The 22,019-nt window shown below is 37.0% G+C and overlaps 1 protein-coding gene and 2 long non-coding RNA genes across 10 annotated transcripts in view; 1 reads left to right on the top strand and 2 right to left on the bottom strand.

Moving 5' to 3' along the window:
• LOC120417082 (homeobox protein abdominal-A homolog) overlaps positions 1-8,795 on the bottom strand; it is a 49,229-nt gene extending 40,434 nt beyond the window's left edge. For 2 of the 8 annotated variants that reach the window (XM_039579056.2, XM_039579059.2), the window contains exons 1-3: positions 940-2,425; positions 445-613; positions 98-315 (exon numbers count right to left, since the gene is read on the bottom strand). In XM_039579056.2, the coding sequence (XP_039434990.2) occupies positions 98-315; positions 445-613; position 940 (388 nt within the window). In that variant the 5' untranslated portion in view covers positions 941-2,425. Of the gene's footprint in view, positions 1-97; positions 319-444; positions 614-939; positions 2,426-8,124 lie in introns of those variants that run through there. The other 6 variants (XM_039579051.2, XM_052706634.1, XM_052706636.1 and 3 more) reach the window with 5 other exon arrangements.
• An 81-nt stretch (positions 8,796-8,876) lies between these two features.
• Positions 8,877-20,748, bottom strand: LOC120417087 (uncharacterized). Its single transcript, XR_008212435.1, has 2 exons — positions 20,637-20,748; positions 8,877-9,044 (listed from the first exon to the last, which is right to left on the bottom strand). It is a non-coding gene; the product is annotated as an uncharacterized LOC120417087 (long non-coding RNA).
• LOC128093350 (uncharacterized) lies at positions 16,584-17,463 on the top strand. The gene is made up of 3 exons (XR_008212436.1): positions 16,584-17,010; positions 17,086-17,104; positions 17,167-17,463. It is a non-coding gene; the product is annotated as an uncharacterized LOC128093350 (long non-coding RNA).
• Positions 20,749-22,019: the final 1,271 nt, after the last annotated feature.

The following is a 22,019-nucleotide window of genomic DNA, read 5'->3' as shown; positions in this document are numbered from 1 at the left end:
GCAACAACACACAGGCAAGTCTCGTAAACACGTCGGAACTCAGGGGGAAGATAAGGCGAGAGTTGCTGCTCTACTTTAGTAACGGAACGGAACTTACCGGTCACTAGCCAGGGATGACGGGTGATGTCGGGCAGGCCGGACTGGCCTCCGCCGACGGAGGACGACAGCTGTGAGCAGGCGGATCCGAGCGAGTCAACGCCGACGCCGGCGGATGCTGCCGAAACGGCGGCCGCCTGCTGGTAGAACTGGGCAATGCTGGCACTTCCGGGGACTCCCATCGGTGGGTAGCTGTTCATGACGCTGTCCGTGTACCTACTACTGGAGTGGGAGTGCATCGGGAGATAAAGAGTACAGGAGAAGCGAAGAGAGACGAGTTTACGATAGTTAGTGATAGGGAAGCAGAGCGTGAATTGGGCGGGTATGTGTTTCCGGAGTTCAAGTTACCTGCACGATTTGTCGTCGAGACCGGAGAAGCCCGGCATCGTCGAGTAGCTGGTGTGTGTCGTGGGGTGGTTCGAGACGAACGGATACATTTTACTGGTCGGTGGTGAGTTGGGACTACCTTCACTACCCGTCGTTAATGGGCTACCTTCAGAGTTTGGGGTCTGTGACACTGTTGAATTCGAATTGGAAATGGACTGTGATGAGATCTGGGAGCTGATGAATGGCTGAAACTGTGCGTATTTCGGTAGCATACTATCGATTATGAATTTGGACATGGCCGCATTACTGATCTTAGTGTTCTACTCGGATGGGTTAGTACTAGCGTTAGTAGTGGGTTCAGGTCTCGGGAACTTGTTAGTACGGATCTCGCTGTTCTAGCCGGATGTTAGTTGGGATCTCTAAACGCACAGCTTCTTCTCTCAGACTTAGCAGTAGTAGAGTGTGTTAGTCGAAGTCTTTCGAAAGTGGAGGACACAGATAAGACTCGGTACTCACTTCAATGTTCAATGCCACAATGTCTCAAACCTTGCTGCTCGCTCGAACTCTCGAACTTTGAGCAGGCTCACGTAGAACAAAGAAAAGCTTCCGTTCTACCACTTCAACAGACCCATTCTGAGTATTTTGAACGATTTCTTATCACACTTTATTTGCAGCAATCACAATCACGCAAATCACCCAATCGGACTTTAATCGACGGATCCGACGATGTGTGCCCAGCGATTGTTTATTTTCACTCGCCACTTTAGTAGATCTTTAATGGCTCGGTAGCACTCAAAACAGGCGGTTGTTGGTTGATGATGATGATGACGATGATCACTTATCACCGTGTGCCAGCACGGGTCAGCTTCAGCAGCACTTATCACGTTTTTGTTGCAAAGTACGAAGACTTCTTCACGATTGACTTCACGACGGCCGTCGATTGTCACTCACTCAACGACACACCGCAAAAGCGGTTAAGATTTTTACTGTTTGTTGACTCTTTTTTTTACGGTGAACCTCTTCCAATTCTCTATCAAATAATTTTATTCTTTTTTTATCTTTGTAACTAATGTTGATTTTTATTACTGCTTTATGTTTATCGCTATTATTTTGAATTTTCTTCTCTTGGTTTCCTTTATTTTTACTGTTATTAATATTATAATAATAAAAATTCGATCGTAGAAGTCCGAAGTTGTTTACGTTATGACAAGTAGTTCGTTTATGACACAATACAAAAGTTTCGCATATAACAAGCAATACAAGAGGGAAAATGATATTCCTTGTGTGTTTATTTTATATTTTATATACATTAAAGCCCCGAAGCTCTCTTCTTTCTGCCGCACACCTAGCGCCGTCTCGCTCTGGCCAACATCGGGCTTTGTTTCTTTTCCGGGCTCTCTCACTCACTCGCGAATCTCCCGCTCGCGCGCGCGCTCTCTCTCCCCGCGAATAATCTCCCGTCGAGGAAATCAACGCGATGTTCAAGCCTTCACACGGATCGCTCCAAAGAAGAACGCGGGCCTGAGATTCCGGACTTTCCTTACGGGAAATTTCGAACTAATTCCGGATTTTTTCAAAATTACCGATTTGGACTACGTTCACACGTAATATGCGTTCCAATACGAACTCCCGACGACAGTTCCTCAAACGCGACTTTCTTCGTACCGGACAGATTTCGATTTCGGCGCAAAATATTTTCGTAAAAATCAAAAACTTTTGATCCGCGCCCGCGACGGTAACACGAGTGTCTCTGGTACCTCTTCTTCGCACACACTGCGACCGGTCGACGCGGAATACCGCCAGTAGACCCTGGGAGCGATGAAAAGCTCTCAAGAAAAAAAAAGTAACCCGCGCTCACCGCAAAACGCGCGCCCGATCGAATCGAACGTCGGAAAAACGCCCCTCTAGTCGTCTCACTTCCGCCTTCGAGCTAATCTATCGGGTCGAACTCGTCTCTCCCGAGCACGTTGCAGCGAGCAAAACGTGCGAAGGAATCCGAGCGGGACAAACGGCCTCTCTCCATCTCACACCTCGCACACACTCGAGCAATCTAGTAGTCGATGCATCGACCGCTCTCTCACCCGGTAGCAGTGTGGTGGCTTGAGGAGACGGAAATCAGCGGGGAGTGAGATTTGATTTTTCTCTCTTCTCGTGAGGTTGCTTTGATCTCGGTGTGTGCGAGTCGTTGCACAACGCACTGCCAGGGCAAGAGGCAAGGTATTCTCATAAGAACGCTTCTGGCGATGTCGACGTCGAAGACGTCGAGGAGGGTCAAGGAGACGTGAGCTCTCAGCATAGAAGACACACCGACGAAGAAGGAAACTGTGTTTTGTGGTGAGAGACGCTGGCTGGCAGATAAGAAGAAATTATCGGGCTTTCAATGCTTTGTTTTGCTGCTGTTGCCGGTGGATGGTCGGTTTTGTGTGTGCAAAAAATCTTATGCGAATTTGAAGCTTCCACCCGGAATGCATCCTTTATTGCACAATTTAAGTCAGGTTCGAGTTGGAATGGCGATTCGGTGTGTGGAATGAGAATAGTTCCTGGCTGGGGATGACAATATTTTTTGAAGTCCTCTTTCAACATCACTTTGACAACAATCATTTAATTTGCTTGATTGTTAAAATTACTGTTAGTTGCATAATATTTTTTTGAATAAATAGTTGGCAAATATTACCCAAACTAGTAAATTTATTTGCAAATAATCCAAATGAAACTATACATTCCTTACAATAATGATAAGATCTTTCTTCGCGAGTCAACATTAGTTAGTGTCTTTTTAAGTTGGAGATATTTTATTTTTTATGATGGCATATCAGCACTTTTTCGCTCAGCTCATAATATGCGGTGAAAATCAGCAAATTTGATACAGTAAGGAGCGAGTGCTTAACATGTCAAACATATGAGAATTTCTCCTATGAGAAGCTCAAAAATTTTAACAACTTTGCAAAGTTTTCTTAAATTTGTCACTTGTAAAATACCGTGCGTCTCCATATAAATGTATCAAATGAAGTCATTTCAGAGGAGACGCATGGTGATTCTATAGTAAGTATTGAGCAAGAGCAAAGTTTAAATTCAATCACATTTTTGATAATAGGATGTCCAGAATATGGGTCTTCTTTTCAAAACCTAGCTCCACAAGATGAATATTGTTCCTTGGTCTATTTTAAGCCTCTGAGCTAAATATAAGCAAAATTGTTAAATATTTACCCAACTGAGAAAAAATTAAAAAAAGTATGGAGAAACTATCCAAACTGTTTTTTGACAATGTTGTCTACCGATTGCGCTGTTTCCATTCCAATGTTCTCAAAAGTAAGATTCTTGTTGAAAACTAATTGCTCTAAAACTTTATCCAAGAGACCTGCACAACTTGTTCCTGAAAAGTTCATAGCGATTTTAAAGTCATTTTTGTATGAAAAACTTTTTTTCATCAACTTCAACCTCGTGCATCAATGATTTAATCGTTACCAATTTAAACATTAAATTTGCACAGATGCAACAGTTGAACAGTTTTTGGCTTGTGGAGCAGGTCATTTTTAACTGGGCACCCTATTGTGGAAAGGTTCTTCCCAACTTTAAGAAAAATCCTAGAATTTAAGCGGATTAAAAAAGTTAAAAATCAGAAATCAGAAAAAAGCATAAAAGTGTTTTTTTTTTCTTCTAAAAACAGGAACGAGATTTACGAGAGGCTCGATTCTGATTCCAAATTAATCGAAATTTAGACTGAAAAATCTCAAGTTGTATTCCATGCTCGTGTAGAAGGATTTTGAAACCTCGCATAAAATATCAGAAAAAGCTAATTAAATGAAAAATCAAAAGATTCTTGATCATAAGAAATTTTAATATTTCAACACTGATGTTTTACAAAAATTTTCATTGTATGCAAGTTTTATTTTAAAGTTATTTAAAAATGATAAATTTTTCAAAATATTGGTGTACTGATTTTTTAAGCTATAAGACTTGATAAAAAATATTGAGTAATACATAATTCAAAGAAATGTTCCAATCAATAATTAGTTATTTTACCTTAAGGGGTCATCCGTAATTGATGCAAACGCCATTTTCTCCTTTGCAAAATGTAAAATACAACACTGCTGGAAATTCTGTAAGCGAATCCGGTAGCTTTACGTGGTCTAATTCATAAACAATAAAATTGTTCCATAATCGAAAACTTTTTTTCCAATTTCAGAATAAAAGGTTGTCATTTTTGAAAACATTTACAACGAAATCGACAAAAATGTAAATTCTTTGAAAACATATCATTGTAAACAAATTTAACAACATAGGGTTACCGGATTTGATCACAGAATTTCTATCAGTGTATAAGGCGAATGAAAAATCTATTTGAAGTTACAGTTTCTTACAGAAAATTGCAAAACTCACAAATATTTTTTGTTGAATTCTACATTGGCTTTGAAAATAATAGGACATTAAATTGCAAACCATTTGGAGTTTATTGTACAACATATATTTTTTAGAATGTTATGTCAAAGGACTCTTCGAAGCTTCAAAATTAAAGTTTTTCGAAGTTTTTCGAATCAGATCATCAAGCCAAACACATAAAAGAGTCAAAAACTATTATAAAATTCAATCATACTTTTAAGATTCTTGATTGATATTACTGTAGAACGATGATTAAAGACAACTTTGTTGAAAGTATCGTTACCTTGTCCTTTTTCAAGTAATATTACGACCTTATCACCTTATTTTACCATTTTTCTAAGGAATGTTTGGTATGGACTGCCTCTTTCCTAAAGCTGGTTTGTTCTTAAAGTTAGTCTTAAACATCTTTGATTCAACAAAACTCTAAACGGTACTTTCCAAAGCAATACTGACAATATGAATGAATAATTCTTTTTATTATTTTAATTTTTTTAAAGATTTTGATATCATGTTTTAATGTTATAAAAAAATGCTGAAATCTTTCTGAAAATTACATTGTACACAATCTAACTCTCACGATCTAAACCTAAGTAAGCAACTCTGTTTGTTAGTTGTTTTTTCGCCATTCCAAAAAAAAGACTGCAGCTCGTTTCGCACACTTTTCGCCGACGTCGTCGCTTTCGGCAAAATCTATTAATATTTTGCCAATACAGCGATGCTCGCCGCAACGCAAGTTTGTTGATTACAATGTAGCAGCTTGAAATTCCGCTGAATTTTGTTTAGCAGAGTTTTTTTTTAAAATTTCACTGCATTTAGTGGATAGTGGATTTTGGCTGGAAGTTCGTTTCTGCTTACGCGTGCATTAGTTTCCTCTTCCTGAAACAATTTTTTTCTTTTTTTTTTGCTGGATGCGACTGACTCCTGATTTGTTTCCTCATCCCCATGAGAAGGGGAAACCTGAACCCGAATCGTCTCCGGTTTGTGGTGGTGAGAAAAGGAAAACAAACCGTTTCGTATCCTATTTTATCTGCGCTTATTTTTGGGGTGGAAAATGTGCTGCTTTCCAGACGCCACCAGGAAGTGCGAGTTGGGGGGGTGGGGGTGGAAATTCTCCCGGAATTTGGAGCTCTCCGAAATGACGACCACGACGCTGGTGCCGTCTATAGTGGTCTCTTTCGTCCTGGAAGTCGTCCTCGCCGCAGACTCCGCGATGTCTGGAACTCGTTTCGTCTGTATGGGTACTTCTTTTTATAGCGAAGATATAATCGTTTCATTCACACTTATTGCAGCTCGTAACGATTCCGCGCGCGCGGCGTTTATGTACTCTACGACGACGATGACGACGCAAGGTAAATGAGCGGGATGCAGTTTTTAAATGCCACTTGACTATGTACGCGAACGGGCGTCGGGATTCAAGAGAGCAGGGGGGCGAGCGAGTGAGGATTTCTGCGCAATCGAGGGAAGTGAGAGCAATTTCTGCAATTTTAATTGTGGACTATGAGGAAATTTGGTCTGTTCCGTTTTTTCGTTGCAGATAATTGCTTTATCTGCATTGGAAATTGTTGGAAGCAGCACTCTTTTAATGATATATTTTTTAATATTTATGAATACCCAGACAATACATAAATCTTAAGACTAGAATAATAATCACCCTCAAAGTGTACTCACGGTGTGTGGCAAATTGAATCTAAATTGACAAACTATCTGCCTTTAATTGCCCCTGATCACTATCAAACAACACGGCGTGTCCCACTGACCGAAAGGTGATAATGATGCCCCCCTTCGGTAGGAGTTTGTACCGGCGCGCGCGGACTTTACGATCATCACCAACTTACTAATAAATCATAACGAGATTATAAGCGATCCCACCATCACACGTCGTCGCTTGGCAGGAGAAGAGAAAAAAAAGTGCTGCTGCTGCTGCTGACGAGAAACTATTAATAGGCTCGTAAAACAATTTAAAAACTGTAAAAAAGTTTATTTCAGTCGTAAAAAAGGCTCACACCGAGGTCCGGAGGTGAATGGGAGAGGATTCGACAGCCTTAAAAACTAGTATCGTGCTTGTAAGAGTCGAGTCGAAAAGTGGGTAAAAGAAGGTAAATAGATAGTAATACAATTTAATAACAATAAAATATTAAGGTGGAGAAAAACTGTGAAAGAACTGGTGGAAATCCATATGGAGGAGCAATAAAGTAAGGGGACTACCTGCGGTCTGATCAGACGGGGGCCATAAAGGCACATTGGCCGTGAAATTTGACAAAACTTGTGCAATTTGTTAACTTTTTGAAATCTGCACTTTTGAATGATTTAATTTCCTTTTTTTTCCATACCTAAAAGAGAATAATTTGTTTTTGAAAAAAAAATCACACAAAAATGCTCCCAAATTATTTATTATTAATTTTTCTTTCATTTTTTAATACTTCAAATGCCATATATCGGTCAAATTTGTTAAAATATTTACTGAAAATTTTAAATCAGGTTTTTGAAAAATCACCGAAAGGTTCAAAATTAGTTATTTAAATGGTTCAAATGAATTTTGCCATTCTAATCTTTTTGTCAATGACAATGTTTTAATTTTAAAAAAAAAATCAAAATTCGGACAATAACTGTATCATTTTATAAAATTGGACAATATATTTTTGCTGTTCTTCCTAAAATAATGCCAAAATATTCTAAAATATGCATCTTGAAAACGAATTTTATGATTTATTTAGTGATTTAATGGACAATTTGTTGATATTATGTAAGACTACAGTACAGACTTGATTATCTGAAGTTCTCGGACAAATTTCATATCGTTTAATTAAACCATGATTTTGTTGTTGTTGTCTTTTTTAAGTTGAGCTCAAATATAGGACCAAAAATGCTCTAATGTGTTTTAAATCCATGATTTCGAGGCTTTGGAAAATCGAGTTAGGGCTGTTCTCAGAGAAATGGTAGAGTTTTTAAAATTCAAACATTTTTATTTAAAAAAGTATTGAATTATGAAATAAATACAAAATTTGCATTTAATTTAATTCTCAAAATCGGTAAAAATAGAGAAATTGTCTAAAATATGAGAATATGATGTTTAAAGAAAATCAGGATGAATATAAATTTCCAAAAGTATTCTGTAACATCAGACCATTCGTCAGTAATTTATCGTCATTTGAAAAATAGACGCAATTTTTTTTTGACCTCTTAAACAGATTAGATTGATTCATATTATTTTCAATCAATTGTCAATACTACGAAAAGAATTTAACTGTATTTTGCCATAGATCTAAACAAATTTGTAATGTTTTAGTTTAAAGCGAATTTAAAGAGCAATGCAATAAATACCTGTTCTGGGAAGCTCCTCTTAAAGGCTCATCCCGGTTCACGCCATGCATCCCGTTCAAGGTCTCGTCCTAATCCTTTAGTACTGCTAGCTGCATAAAATCCAAGGTCGTCTTCACCGCTTCCACAACACTGCTGGCCATCTGACCAAGCTTCTGCAGCTGATCGGCACCCATAAACTTGACGGCTCAACTCGTAAAAACACCAAGTGACATAATTCCGTCTAATTTCAATTCCATGCTTTGCTATAAAATATTTTATACTGTTCCGGCCACAATAAAACTTGTTGTGCCGGGGGTTTCTTCTTCAACTTTTCTTCTCAGGCATTCTTCTTAATTTTATTCTTTTTTCGCTACCACACTTTACTCCAGGATTAGGCTTTCGATGTGCACTTTTATGAGGACTTTTTCTTCTTCTTCTTTTTCTTCGGTTGACTTAAAATTGAAAAACCAATTATACACTTCAAATAACACACACACGCTCTTCACATTCTGATCTTGTGGCGCGCCGGCGATTTCACGAGTGGCCATAAATCTCGATAATGATCATAAACTTTGCCCATAAAACTACCACCAAATTGATTTTATAGTGACACTTCTCGGTTTCGAAACTGCTTCACCACTTTTTTTCTCTGCTTTTCCCATCAATATTTTCCTTTGCGGTGTTTCCTATCGTGAGTGATTGTGTGGAGAATCAGGCCATTCTTTGGATAATTTTAAAATTAAAAAAAATAAAGCAGTTGAAACGCAGGATACGATTGGTTTCCATATCGTACAAGTAATTTTAATGAACTCAATTATAAACAGCACAAAGTAAGGACAAACAAACGGTACTTTTTTGAAGGTAAATAAAATCAACGAATAAATAAACACAATCAAAATGGAATGGCTGAACTTTTCTCCTCCTGCTGCATCGATGGGTACCTGAAATTGGGAAATAAAGAGAAAAGAAAATGTAAGGAAATCATTCCGATAGGCTGTGTTTGGTAAATGAGGCGATAAATATAAACGTAAGTGCATAAATGATTCAATTTTGCCCAATCTCCTTTATCCCTGTGATCGGCCGAAAAGTTGTCCCCGAAAAAGTCAACCGTTCAAAAAGCTTCGATCATTAACATCGCTTTCCGATTAACTTCATTAAAGTGCAATTGTTTATTGGCCATTAAAATTATTATTTTATTGCACTCGATGATCTCGATTGTGTGTGCATCATCATCGGGGGGTGATTTTTCGGGATTATTCATTGCCATCTAGTTGCATCGTCGCCGTAGTCGTTACTTCCCCCGGTTACGGCGAGTGTGGAATCGAAGAGAGAGACCGCTCAAAGGGATGACGCTTTATTGCCATCTGGTGGTAGTTGGTGTGAACTAAGGCGTCGATAATGAAGCTTTTCCTCCTTCTCGTTGGCAAAAAGAGGGAAAGGGTGTCCCTTTTGATTCGCAGGGTTGCTTCCTAGCTGGAAACGGACATGCGTACTGTATTCCAATTGGAACTGGGACATCCGGGGTTACATTCGTGAGCTTTTCTTTTTTTTTTTTAATTTGTTTGTTTTTTTTCAAAAGAAGTTCTTAACATCGATTTTGTTGAAAATCATACTATGGAAATTATTAAAAAAAGGATATTTTTGAAAAACCTTGCTGGTGTCAACCCTGCTTCCAAGTGAAAAGAGCTTACTGGATTCCAGGGCCAAACTGAGTAATCATATTGAATTAGGATATTGTGTCAAAATGTAATGGAAAAAATGTCAATGTAAAGAACACCAATAAGAATAGCAAATAAGCCTTTTTTATAGTAGTGAATCGATATAAATCAGTTTGCATTTTTTTTTTATTTTGGTAAATTTAACTTATCTACTTTTCAAAAAATATTTAAAAAAAAGTTTTAAATAATCTTAATCGCTGTTTGAAATTACTGGAAAACGTTTCAAATCAAAAGTCATCCAAATATTAAAATTATCGCTTGTCAAAACATAGTGCGACTCTGTCGAAATTGAAACTTGATTCCATTTTATCATGGTTGCGGGTATTTTTTTTCACCGTCTTCAACTAGAGATTGATTGACACCTGCTCCGACAGAGATCTTCAAAAATACCCGAATCGAACGACTCCAAAAAACAGTATCCATACAAAATTATTAAAACAAAATGACTCTAACCCTGATTCCAGCTATTAAGAAATTGAAGATTGTGACTCCGAATCCAGAAATGAATTTTATGATAATTATTTTAAAAGAATTTTCATCGAAATTGTGGGAGGTGTGGACAATGTTGGAATCCAGACTAGCATTTCAAAAAAGCGTAATATTGAATATCTAATCTGGCCTTGATAACAAAATTTTCAAAAAAAAACTATAGGGTTCAGAAAATTTCACAAAAGTTTAAAATATTAATCATTGAAATTAAAAATTGATTTTATTTCATCTGCTGTATCTCAGAAATCAGAGGTCCAATCTTCTTAGACAAATTCATAAGAAATTTTCTGAACATTTCGAAAAAATATTTTCGGACATGAACATGGACTCTACATCTGGAGCAACATTTCAAAACGGCACATAAGCATTTTGACAGTTTGAACTATTCTGCCTTTTCTCAAGCTAATTTAAACTTTTTTCACAAAACTCTAAGTGTCAAACAATTGCTGGTCTCTCCAGCTACCTTTGAACACAACGGGTTTTTTTGTAAATAGTTACCTAGTGTGTCGGAATTTTCAAAATAGTTCCAGCTGTCATAATGCGTTTGCGCCCTTTTCAAATGTTGCTTCAGAATTTTATGGATACTGCTGTTTTTTAAATCGAAAAACATTTTTATTCAGTTAAAATCAATTTTTTTATGTATTTCTTTATGCTTTGAAAAATAAAATCGTTGATAATTATTATTTTAAAAACCATGGTGACAAGGTTCAGCTTAAAAGTGTGAAAATTTATTTTATGACGTCAAAGTGATCAAATAAAAAATTAAAAATTGAAATAAATTGTGCCAAGTTTATATATTTTTAATATATATATTTTTTAATTTAAGTTTATATAAATAAAAAATCTAACTTTGATCAATATTCATTAGCAATGGTTTTTTTCATGAAAATATAAATTTTTGTTGCCACCAAAACCAATTTTGTTGCATGACTCATATTTTTTTTTTTTCAAATTTAATTACAAAATTATTCTGCTTAAAATTCCTGTAAAACTGAAGATATTTTTGATTTCCGTTTCAATAACACTTAAAACTTGTTACCTAGAAATTGATTTAAGCTGTTTTAAGTGTAAAATTGTCTAAATAATTCGATTGTGCAGCCCCTTTCCTGATTCCAAGCCATTATCATTGAGAAAAACATGACACCAAGCTCAGAACGATTCCATACTATTCTGCTTGCTTCAAATTGGTATTTTTTCATTTTCGAAAAAAATCTTCAATTTAACAATGTCACCCAGGTTTACAGTACCAATTTAATTTTACAAAAAATCCGGAACCAAAAAAAAATGTCCAAAAAACACAATTTACAAAAAATAATAAACCAGCTCAAATGTTGCGACTTTTTGCTCCTAAAACAAAACATAAAATACGGTTTTTTGTAAATTGATTTTTTGTCAAAAAATAAGTTACGGCATTTTTATTCTTCCGCGTGCACATATTTTTTATTAGTTTCCATCAACACCTACAACTTAGCCAAAACAAAACACCAAATCGATCAGAAAATTCCTCCAAACGATACTGATTTTCTAATGTTTACGTACCATTTTGGTATGGACAGCTGGCAAATGACTTCTTTGGTCACAAAAAAAGCTCCTACAAAGTTTGAGTCAAAAAAAAAAAAAAATACAAGCAAAATCCAATTCTGGTTTTGGTGAAAAATTGCTCCTCTGCAAAAATATGTTATTTTTTAAGATTCTGATTTTGTGAAAATTGACAAGAAGTTCAACGCATTGATATTTTTGTGGTTCAATTTGTCACATTTTTTTTACCAAAAGAAAGTGAAATTAGTCACAGTTTGACATCTTGAAAAATAAACTTTCATGCATGTGTCAAAAAAGTACCACGCGAATTAATGCCAAGGTAACATTTAATGCCTCACCGAAAACAGAACAAAAAACAGTGACGACATTTTGGTATCCTTTTTCGCCCCTGACACTGCACTCAGGTATCGCATCTGCAAACCTTCGTTGTTTTTTTTTCGCAAAAACGGGGTGCTTAACGACTTTTCTGAGGCAATTTCTTTAGTTTTTCGTTTCTCCTGTCTGCCAGGAGTGGCTTTTCCCTCAAATGTCGCGCCGATTTTTCGTGTACGTTGCCATCCTTTCCCTTGCGAACCTTTTGGCGAAACTTTCTCGTCGTCGTCGTCGCGCGGGCCCCTTTAATGGGTAATTTTATTGCGCGACATATAATTTTTATGGGCGCCCGTCGTCGTCGTAAAACTTCTTGGGCCCCGAAGACCGTAAAAATTGAGAATAAATAAACACAATGGCTTACATCTGTTGAGGCCGTCCGCTGGCTTTTGTTTTGGTTTTTGCGCCCTCCAAGCTGTCTGGTTGGATTCAGTTTTCCGAGGGTTGCCCCGCGGGGTGATTATCTAGTCTTAGTCTTTAATTTCCATCTGATAGAAGGCAAACCGCGGTCGTAAATCAGTTTGCGTGAGGTGGCTTTTTCGTCCTGTCATCGACGACGGTTCAGGGAAATCATGATTAAATATATTTTCAATTTATTGAGCACTTTGGACTTGTAAATGCAATGCGTATGCTAATTGGATGCACATTCAGTAGCTGCCTAATGCTGCAGTCTCAACGGTTATACAAGCAATCCATCATAGTAGGGAGGATGCAGCAAGGTCAAAATAAGGAAGCAGACGGCAGTTCCAAGTTTTGCAACAATGTTGCATTCAGCTCTGAGGGATTGAGTAATTGTTAGGCGAAACTTGGAATTCCTGGGGAATATTTTAAAACTTGTTTTCATGGTAATTTCTTAAAATTATGAATTCACATAGAGTTCAATTGAGTTGGTCATATTTTATACTTAAAGCAATTTTTATTCCAATACTTTCCCAAACCGGTATCGAGAGGAAATGCTTTTCCTAGCTGCCTAGCATGGCAATCTAACACATGCGATCGCCCATCCCGGGCCCGAGCCATGTCACGTTGGGGGACCCATTACCATAAACTGCATTAGCTAATAACAATACTTTTAATCGATAATGTCGCCTATGAAAATGACTATTCCCCGGGCGCTCGACTGACCAGCGGCAGTCGAGACGACGGTAGCCCTCGACCACCAGAGAAACCGGAGACTCTGACCGCCACCAGGAAAGTCGCGCCAATCCTCTCGACGGGTGCATGCCGATTCGCATTTATTATTAAGGCGCGCAGACAACACGAGGCGTGAAGGCAATGCGTGATGACATGGCGAATAAATTATACAATTATTAAAATGAACGCCAGTTATATGCAATTTTTTCGATTGAATCATAAATCAATTAGCGGGAGTGTGTCTGCAGAGTGCAGAAAGCCCACTTTTCTTTGTGCAACTTGAATTATTTTGTACTTGAAAAGATTTTAAATTAAAATGAACTCGAACAACCTGAACTCACTAGGTGAAACATTTCACCGAAATATTTCAACAATCAACCCCAAAAAACGCAACGAATCGCGCCCATTGAGAGAGTTGCAACGCCCGGTTCGAAGCACCCAATAAAGGTTCCCCAATTCCCATTCTAATGATCCATTCGGATGCAGAGAAGCGATCCCCGAGCCCCGGGTAAAGTCTATAAATATTTATATTCGCTCATTAAAACCATTCTGCCACCAGGACGGCGGCAGCGGTGGCGGCACCACCACCGGGAATCTTTGAAATCGGTTGTTGTTGAGCTGTTTTTATTTTTCAGGAAAAAAGGCTGCACTAGGAATACTAAAACAGGACCGGGTTTTGTTCACTTTTTGGTGTGACACCCCCCTTCTTTGAAAAGAAAGCGAATGGAATTTTTATATTCTATTGGCTCGAGACGTTAAGAAAGCAATTTTGCCAACGTTTGATACGAACGTTAAGATAACGCCTCGAAATGGTGCTTGAGAGCAATATTAAACGGATTCGAATATGCATGTTGGTATAATATGGTCGTGCTGTAAATTTAAAAAAGAAATAACATGCTTTTATTAGAGTGTACGAATATTGATATTGACTATCTTAAAAAATGATTATTCTTCGTTTGAATTTTTCTATTCTTTGTACAGATTTAAAATTGACCTTGAATTCTAAAAGTTGTAGAAAATAAATTGAATTATGATGATCTTCACACCCTTCTTTTAACTTTGCTAATCGGTTTTATGAGTTTGTATAACAATTAGACCTTTCCGATGAACCGTACAATTGAAGATCTGTCAACCCTTTTAAAAGTTAACTGCTGAGAAGTTCTCGTAATTCTCTTCGCGATTTTTAAATTCTCATTTCTTAATTTGGATGAACATTGTCCATGCATGTCAAAAGAAGCAATTTGCATCATTAGTTATTCTATACAAGTCTCCACAAAATTTTGGGGGTTGGTTTGGTTGAAATGTTGTATCTTGTCAAGACATTTCTGATCGATTTGGTGTCTTCGGCAAAGTGGTAGGTTATGTTTAGGACATTTTTTAAAACATTTTATTTAACTTTTTATCACTTAAACTAAAAAAACACAAAATATGTATTTATTACTATCGATTTTATTTCATATTAAATCTTCTTAGCCATAGTGAAAAATCTGATTTAAAAGACATGATTTTTTTTTGAAAAAAATATGTTTTTTTGGAAATATCAAAAACGTGGACAAACAATATCATAATAAAATTTTTGAGGCAAATTCAAATTTGAATTGTAATATTCAAAATAATTTATTTTTAAAGGGCCTCGTGGCGCGGTGGTTAGCGGCTTCGGCTGCCGATCCCTAAGTTGCTATGGGGTGCGGGTTCGATTCCCGCCCTATCCTCCTGGCCTTCTATCCGATGGGGAAGTAAAACGTCGGTCCATTTGCGTAAAAGAGGTTTTGGGTGACTCACCACACATAATCTTCGGACGCCTAGAAATGAGCAGAAACTTGCAACAGATACCACAAAAGACCCGGGGGTCGTTAAAGTGTTTTGCTTTTTTTTGACAAAATTTACGGTTTTATGTTATAGCTACTCTTAGATTTTTTTATTTCGTTGTTTCAAAAAATATATAATTTGGTCTAAACTATAAAATTAGGAATATTTTTTGTTTGTAAACCTTTTCAAAAGTAAAGCTTGATTTAAAAAAAAATAATAATTTTTTTAAGAGGTGAAAAAATTTCATTTTTTTCATTTTTTAGTCAGTTGAAAATTACAGATTTATTAGGTGCCACTTAGCATAAATCATTATCATCGCTTCGAATTCTTTGCGAGGCTGCCTCTCAACAAACAATTGTCCTATTTTCAAAATTCAAGAGAGAAATCTTTCCGAAATATTCTCAACTTATCAAAAATATTTCTTTTCACTAGAATAATTTTGAAAATGCAAATAAACGAAGAAAATTGATAGTTTTTGATAACCTTGAAACGAAACATATATTTGTTGTCCAAATCTTTTTTTTTTCAAAACAAAAAAAAGACATTTTTTTTAAATCATAATATGTTTCTCTTAATCAGAGTTACCAGGTAAAAATTTGAAAAATCTGGCAAAGTATCGATTAAATATCTGGCAAAATCTGACAGACGAAAATCTAACAATTCTGATTGGTGAAGGGGAGGGCAAATGTAAATGAAGTTAAAAGTTTGTAGAATCCACATAGTTTAACTGATTTAATGGTCTCTAAAATGTTGAATTTGCATTTTTCAAAAGAAAAATATATTCTATTGGTTTTCATTTTTAATAAAATTTGTTCATTTTAATCGAATCTTTATTCTGGGATTCTGGCAGACACTAGAAAATTCTGGCATTCCCAGATTTATCTGGCAACCTGGCAACCTCCTAATCCAGATTTTGCACCATCACGCATTAAGAATTACATATTTTGGGAATTTAACTTTTAGTTATAATAAGTTTAATAGAAAAAACTTTTTTTTTCTATGATTGAAACATTTCGAAAAGTGTGTGCTATCTTGTCGCACGTCGTTTTTTTACCAGTGAATAAACAAAAATTAAATCAAGCAGTGTAAACAATAACAAATACGTTTTGTTTGAATGACCATTCTGTGCATTGTCCCGATGTTTGGTAGAATTTGGTTGCCGGAGTCTCGTGTTATAATTACAAATGTTTACGGATGTCGGGCATGCACGTGTGTCAAACGCGTTTTTTTGGTTTTTATTGGATATCTCAGGATTGAAATCAAATTTTGGAGATCTGTGAAATTGAAAAGTTGAGGAATTTAGAATTGCACAAAATGCCGTTTCAAAATCAATGTGGCCCTAAATGCACGTGCTACAAGATAGCATGACAACGACGAAATATAAACAAGGATACCATAACATCTAAAATTGATACAGTTGAAGCAATGTCTTTCTAATAATGACTCATCTGATTATATTTTTCTCAAAAAAAAAAAAAAAAACGGAGAAGATGTCGAAGGTAAACATTTGAACAACCCTCCCAACGACGGGTTGCCTGATGACTGCGAATATCATTCAAATTTCCTACACCGCACTGAGTCATGGATTGGACACCAAGCGAGCGAAAATCTTTGCTCTCATAAAAGAATAGCGAGAAAGAGTACAATGTACGTCTCCTATCACACCTACTAGCGATGCTCCTCCTTAATTACACACAAAAAAGACGTTATAACTGGTTTTCATTTAACTGATTCATTGGAAATGTTTGTGTGGTGGGGCAATTCGTCGGTTTTATTTTGGCCAGTCAGTAGTGATTCAATTTCGCGAACGAACGGATGACGTAATGGGTGTTCCTACAATATATAACTTGTAAGTAAACTTAATCACTTTGAGAATTGGACGCTTACAATGTTTTCATTATTTTTGTTTAATTCAATCGTGAAGGTCAATGAAAGCGGACATGGTAAGATTCGAATAGATTTAGGTTAAACTGGACTTTATAATCAAGTTTCTCTTTCATTTAAGGATTTGGTATTTTTAACAATCCCAAACAATAGAATGGGATTGGAAATTATCAATCGCCTTATCGGCGAAATACAGCAAAAAGGTGGCATCCGCCAAGCTTGGTTAGATCACGCGTTGCAGCAGTTACTAGTTATTAAAAGTAAGTTTGAATAGCTTACTGGAAAGCCAGAAGAAGTAGAAGCAGAAGCAGAATCTCCTTCTGTATTAGTATTGAAACGTAAAACGCATAACGTGAATAAGAACGATCTTTCCTAACTTTGCAAGTTGTCTGACTGCTTATTCTGATCCGAAAGTACAGGTGGGTTCCAACTCTATCAACATGGACAATATAACAATAGCCAAATCCTACTTCGATTTTCACGTAATTTTATCCTGAAAGGTTATATTTGCCATTGTTGACTTATTCAAAATACCGTTTTCTTTTTGATTCTGTGTGCGTGTGTGTGACGAATTTACGTGCAACAAAAATGAAGATGCTTATGGGACTCTTATACGACCACCAACAGCTCAGTCTAAGTTAATCAGTTTCAATTAGCGTGCCTCCTTGCTGTGCGATTGGTCGTAAATGCCATCCAGAACGGAAAACAATCCGGCATAATTTCATCCTGCTTTGTTTAATTTTCAATTTAAGTACAATTTTACGACCGCTGCTTCTGTGCGTTTGTAAATTTGAGAGAATAAAAAAAAACTAGGTGAAAAGAGTGTTGAAAACTGCTCGCCACTACCGCGTAGTGCGTAGCGTATTTTTTATTGCTTTCTAAACTATGTTGTAACTCTTGTTTTTATAGCTTTTAGAAGAACCTCTATAGATAAAAAAATTAGACCTGGCTTTTATGAGATTGCACCTCCACACACACCCCGATCGACCGACCGCACACGCGTGTGATTATTGTCGATGTCGGTGTTACAGCCATCAACCCTCTAACTGACACTCTGACTGACTGACGGCTGACTGTGTCCATCTGGACAGGTTCGTCTCAGCGCGTCTCGGCGCGGTCGAGGGGTGGTGTAATTAAAAAGTCATATAACGTTCAGTCTTTACGACTTTTTATTGTTATTGCCCCATATTATCACGCTTTTTCTAAGCGTATTGTTGGTGGCCTCTTTTTTTTTCTTTCAAGACGCGCCTTCGGGAAGGGGGTGCTGTCACATTTTTGACCAACATCCGACAACATTCCCCGGCGGCGCGGTTTATTGCCGTTTGATTACACGGTGGCGATAATTTGCATGTAATTAGCTGTATTTACCGCATTCTAAATTACGGTTATTTGTATCCGAACCCGAATGACCCCGTTCGCCTATTTGAAAAAGCTTAAAAATTAGAATAACATCAATTCAAACAACACTTGTAACGTTCCACGTCCGCTAATATGGCAGTCCAATCTCGACTTCCATCATCGAACGCGACCAGACCGGTTTTTGTCTTGTGCTTGTGTGTGTGTGTGTGTGTGTTGCCGACCCTCCTCACGAACACGGAACCCAGAACCAGAACAAACACTCTCTCAGCGGTGCGCATAACAACAGCATAAATTGCACCAGTAATGGCTGTCATCGTCGTCGTCGTTGGATTAAAAATATCGATAGAATGAAACAATGTTGCTGTCTCTTTCGTGTGAGTGTGTGTTTGCGTTCTCACTCACACGAACACGCGAACGCAGGTCGATTTTTAGCCCAGCTCAGCACACGCTGCTTCTGAAAGGGGAATGCCGAACGAGATACAGCTGGGATCGACCTGTGTGTAATAGCGAACGGTATGAAGTGTATTGAGATCAAGGTTTCGCTCACTTTTGATTGTATAATAAGAGTAATTTATTTGAAGTTTGGCTGTCAACAATCAGTGTTGATAGATCGATAAAAGAAGAAACATTATCACAATTGGTGTCATTCAAAACACAACATGATGAGTGATTCATTTATTCTAAGATAACTTTTCAAAAGGACGTAAATTTGCTTGAAAACGCTAAATATTTCCAATTTTAGAAAGGATACAGCAGTATTTTCAACTCCAGTTTGCTGTTAAGCAATTCTCAAATATATTTAGATAACGATTTTATTTTTGGATTTTTTTTTATTTCTCTGAAATTATGTCTGTACTTTTTCTAAGAGCAAAAAAATATTTTGGTGTCTTCCGCAAAGTTGCGTTAAACAACCAATTTTGTATATTTTTTGATCTTTTGATATTATTTAAGATGACAAAAATTTCATTTTATGAGCTAAGGCACAAGATGGTCAAAATTCATTTGGCAGCAGTTGCCAGTCATTATTTTTGAAAAAAGTTGAAAAAATGTTTTAGTAAATTTCGAAACAGTGCCCCTTTTTCATCACCAATATACGCTTCAAAGTCAAATTTTTAAGAAACGAGCCGAGCTTCCGTGGCCGTGAGGTTACGGGTTTCGCCTTGTAAGCGGAAGGTGATGGGTTCGACTCCTGTCTGGCTCGGCAAAGTCAGATCCCTTCAAAGAGTAAATCTGCTCACTGGGAATACTGACCGGTGGTAGGGGATGGGTTTCGACTAACGGCGTGCTGGATTTCCGATCCAGAGGTCGTGAGTTCGATTCTCGTACCGGGATGATGAAGTTAAAAAAAAAAATAAATAAATAAGACGCTTTAAATTTTCAATGTCACAAAATGAAATTATCGTTGAAATTTCGGATCTTTCGAATCAAAATATTTTCGAATAAAAACATTTCATATGGTCAAAAATAAATCTTTTTGGGCACTTTAAAAACAAATAAAAAAACCGCAATTCAATTTTGTGCGTGGAAAAACCAATTATAAAAATTTGCAATTATTTTTAGAGTGAAACTTTTTTTTCCTGAAGAGTTCAAAGTAATATCTACATTTTTGCCAAAGACACAAAATCGGTCAGAAAATTCGTTCTCAAAATTTTGTTTTTGACCTAATCTGACCCTCCAGACCCAATGAATGACACACAAAGATTTATTTAGACCAAAAAATAATAAAATAAATTTAAAAGAATACCTATTCAATTCCCTATTCAAATAAAAGTTTTATTAAATCATTGATGGTTCTAATTTTGTTTTTTTTATTAAACTTAAAAAAACAGCTAAATTGGAAGGAGTCTAAATAATTTGCACACATCTCGCATCATGTTCCGTATGGTTCTCAAAACTTAATTTTTTTTAATTTTTCAAACTAATTTTCATTGACAAATAAAGGATTTATTTGCACCAAATTATATGATGGTGAAACATCTGGTACCATAATTTTGATGAAAAATAAATGGAATTTTAGATAAAGTTTTTTTTTGCCCTTTGAACAAAACCAAGGGACAAAAACAGTAAAAAAAATCTCAAAGATGGTACCAAAGATGGAAAGAATCATATGAAATTATCCATAAATTTAAATTGTATTCAATAAATATCAATTTCTATTGTATTGCGTAACGTATTTCCTAAATTGAAATGTGTAACATTGAAAATCCTAATAATAAATTAGGTACAACTTACTATCAGTCACCTAGTACGGTTGTGTTTTCATTGACTGAAGTCAGCCAGTTGTGGACGGTTGGTTTGATCAATCTGGCAGTAGAACACCATAAAAAGAATGAGATTTTTCCTCCGCTCCTCTTCCTCCTACTAAATCACGGGCAGTGTGCTGGCGCGTTTGGGATGTTCCGCTCGGTCAAGTAACAACTTGAGCCAACATCAACTCCGGCAGCCCCGAGTAATAAACACGCGCTTTACGATATTTTTACTACAAATTGCATCGTAAAAAACTGAAAATAAAAATACTGAACTAGAATTTGATTAATTATTTGTTTGTTTCTCGGCCCCGTCGTCCAGTGTGCAAATTGACCCTCAAGTGTAGTTGTTGGTGGCCAGTTCGGTCAGTCAAGTGCGCTTTATGCCGATAGGACACGCTCTACAAGGCGGAGTACTCCGAGGGACTCGCCGCACCTCGGAGGACCAAGAGACCACGACAGCAACCAGCAACGACAACAATCCATCGTTCCGCGTACTTAAATTGTAGTAAACGCGCGCCAGCAGACCCGGCAGCGATATTTTGTTATGTTCATTGTTCAGATAAATGTGAAGTGGCCATTATTGTGGCGTTGCTTTTTTTTCACGATGTTGTCGCGTTGTTGAGCTGTCACAGGGGCCTGAATCGGCAACGAGTGCTCGCAATTGTTGCCCCAGGTCAGGGCAGGGCGTTCGGTGGTGCTGCCACTTGGCGTCAAGACGAATTGGGTGGAGAACTGGGGCACGTATGGAAGTTATTAAAAGCTGGGCGACAATCTGGTTCACGAGCTCGCGATTTCAATATCAAACTCCAGACAGTGCAGTGACAGAGCCGAGGTCGTCGAACCTCACGAAGGCAACAGTTTCGGTTCGAAAATGTACACACGGGCTGAAATGACACAAAGACTTCAATCACATGTAGGGTCTCTCGACTCGTCATCGTTGACGAGGCCGGGTTTTGAAGTGTGTGCTTCCTTCAGCAGTGTGCTCAAAAGTGTAGACGGACGGACGAGAACGGGACTGTTCACTGCGCAGTGTTTTTAGAACATTGAATACATATTTTTGCGCGTGTTTTTTTTTTAATTTTTTGACAAATTTCTTAACTTTTTTACCATTTTTTTTAAACCAGCGAGGCATGGCTAAATAAGGTTAAATTAAAGAATAATAACAAATATCTAGCAGAAATAAGAAAATTTGAAGTTTTCAAATTCTTACCCGAACAACCCCTAAACCGGTATGGAACAAGCTAAATATTATAAATCGAGAACACCCATGCGAGATTTTGATGTAGAAAGTTGTGTTTCACCTTCCACCTTCAATTATTCCGCATATTTCAGACAAAACGAGTTTTTATGCTGCTTTTTAGTACGC

Source organism: Culex pipiens, chromosome 1 (assembly GCF_016801865.2).
Source record: "Culex pipiens pallens isolate TS chromosome 1, TS_CPP_V2, whole genome shotgun sequence".
In the NCBI taxonomy this organism is placed as follows: domain Eukaryota; kingdom Metazoa; phylum Arthropoda; class Insecta; order Diptera; family Culicidae; genus Culex; species Culex pipiens.
The sequence above is the reverse complement of the archived record's forward strand: the minus strand, read 5'-3'. Positions and strand labels throughout refer to the sequence as shown.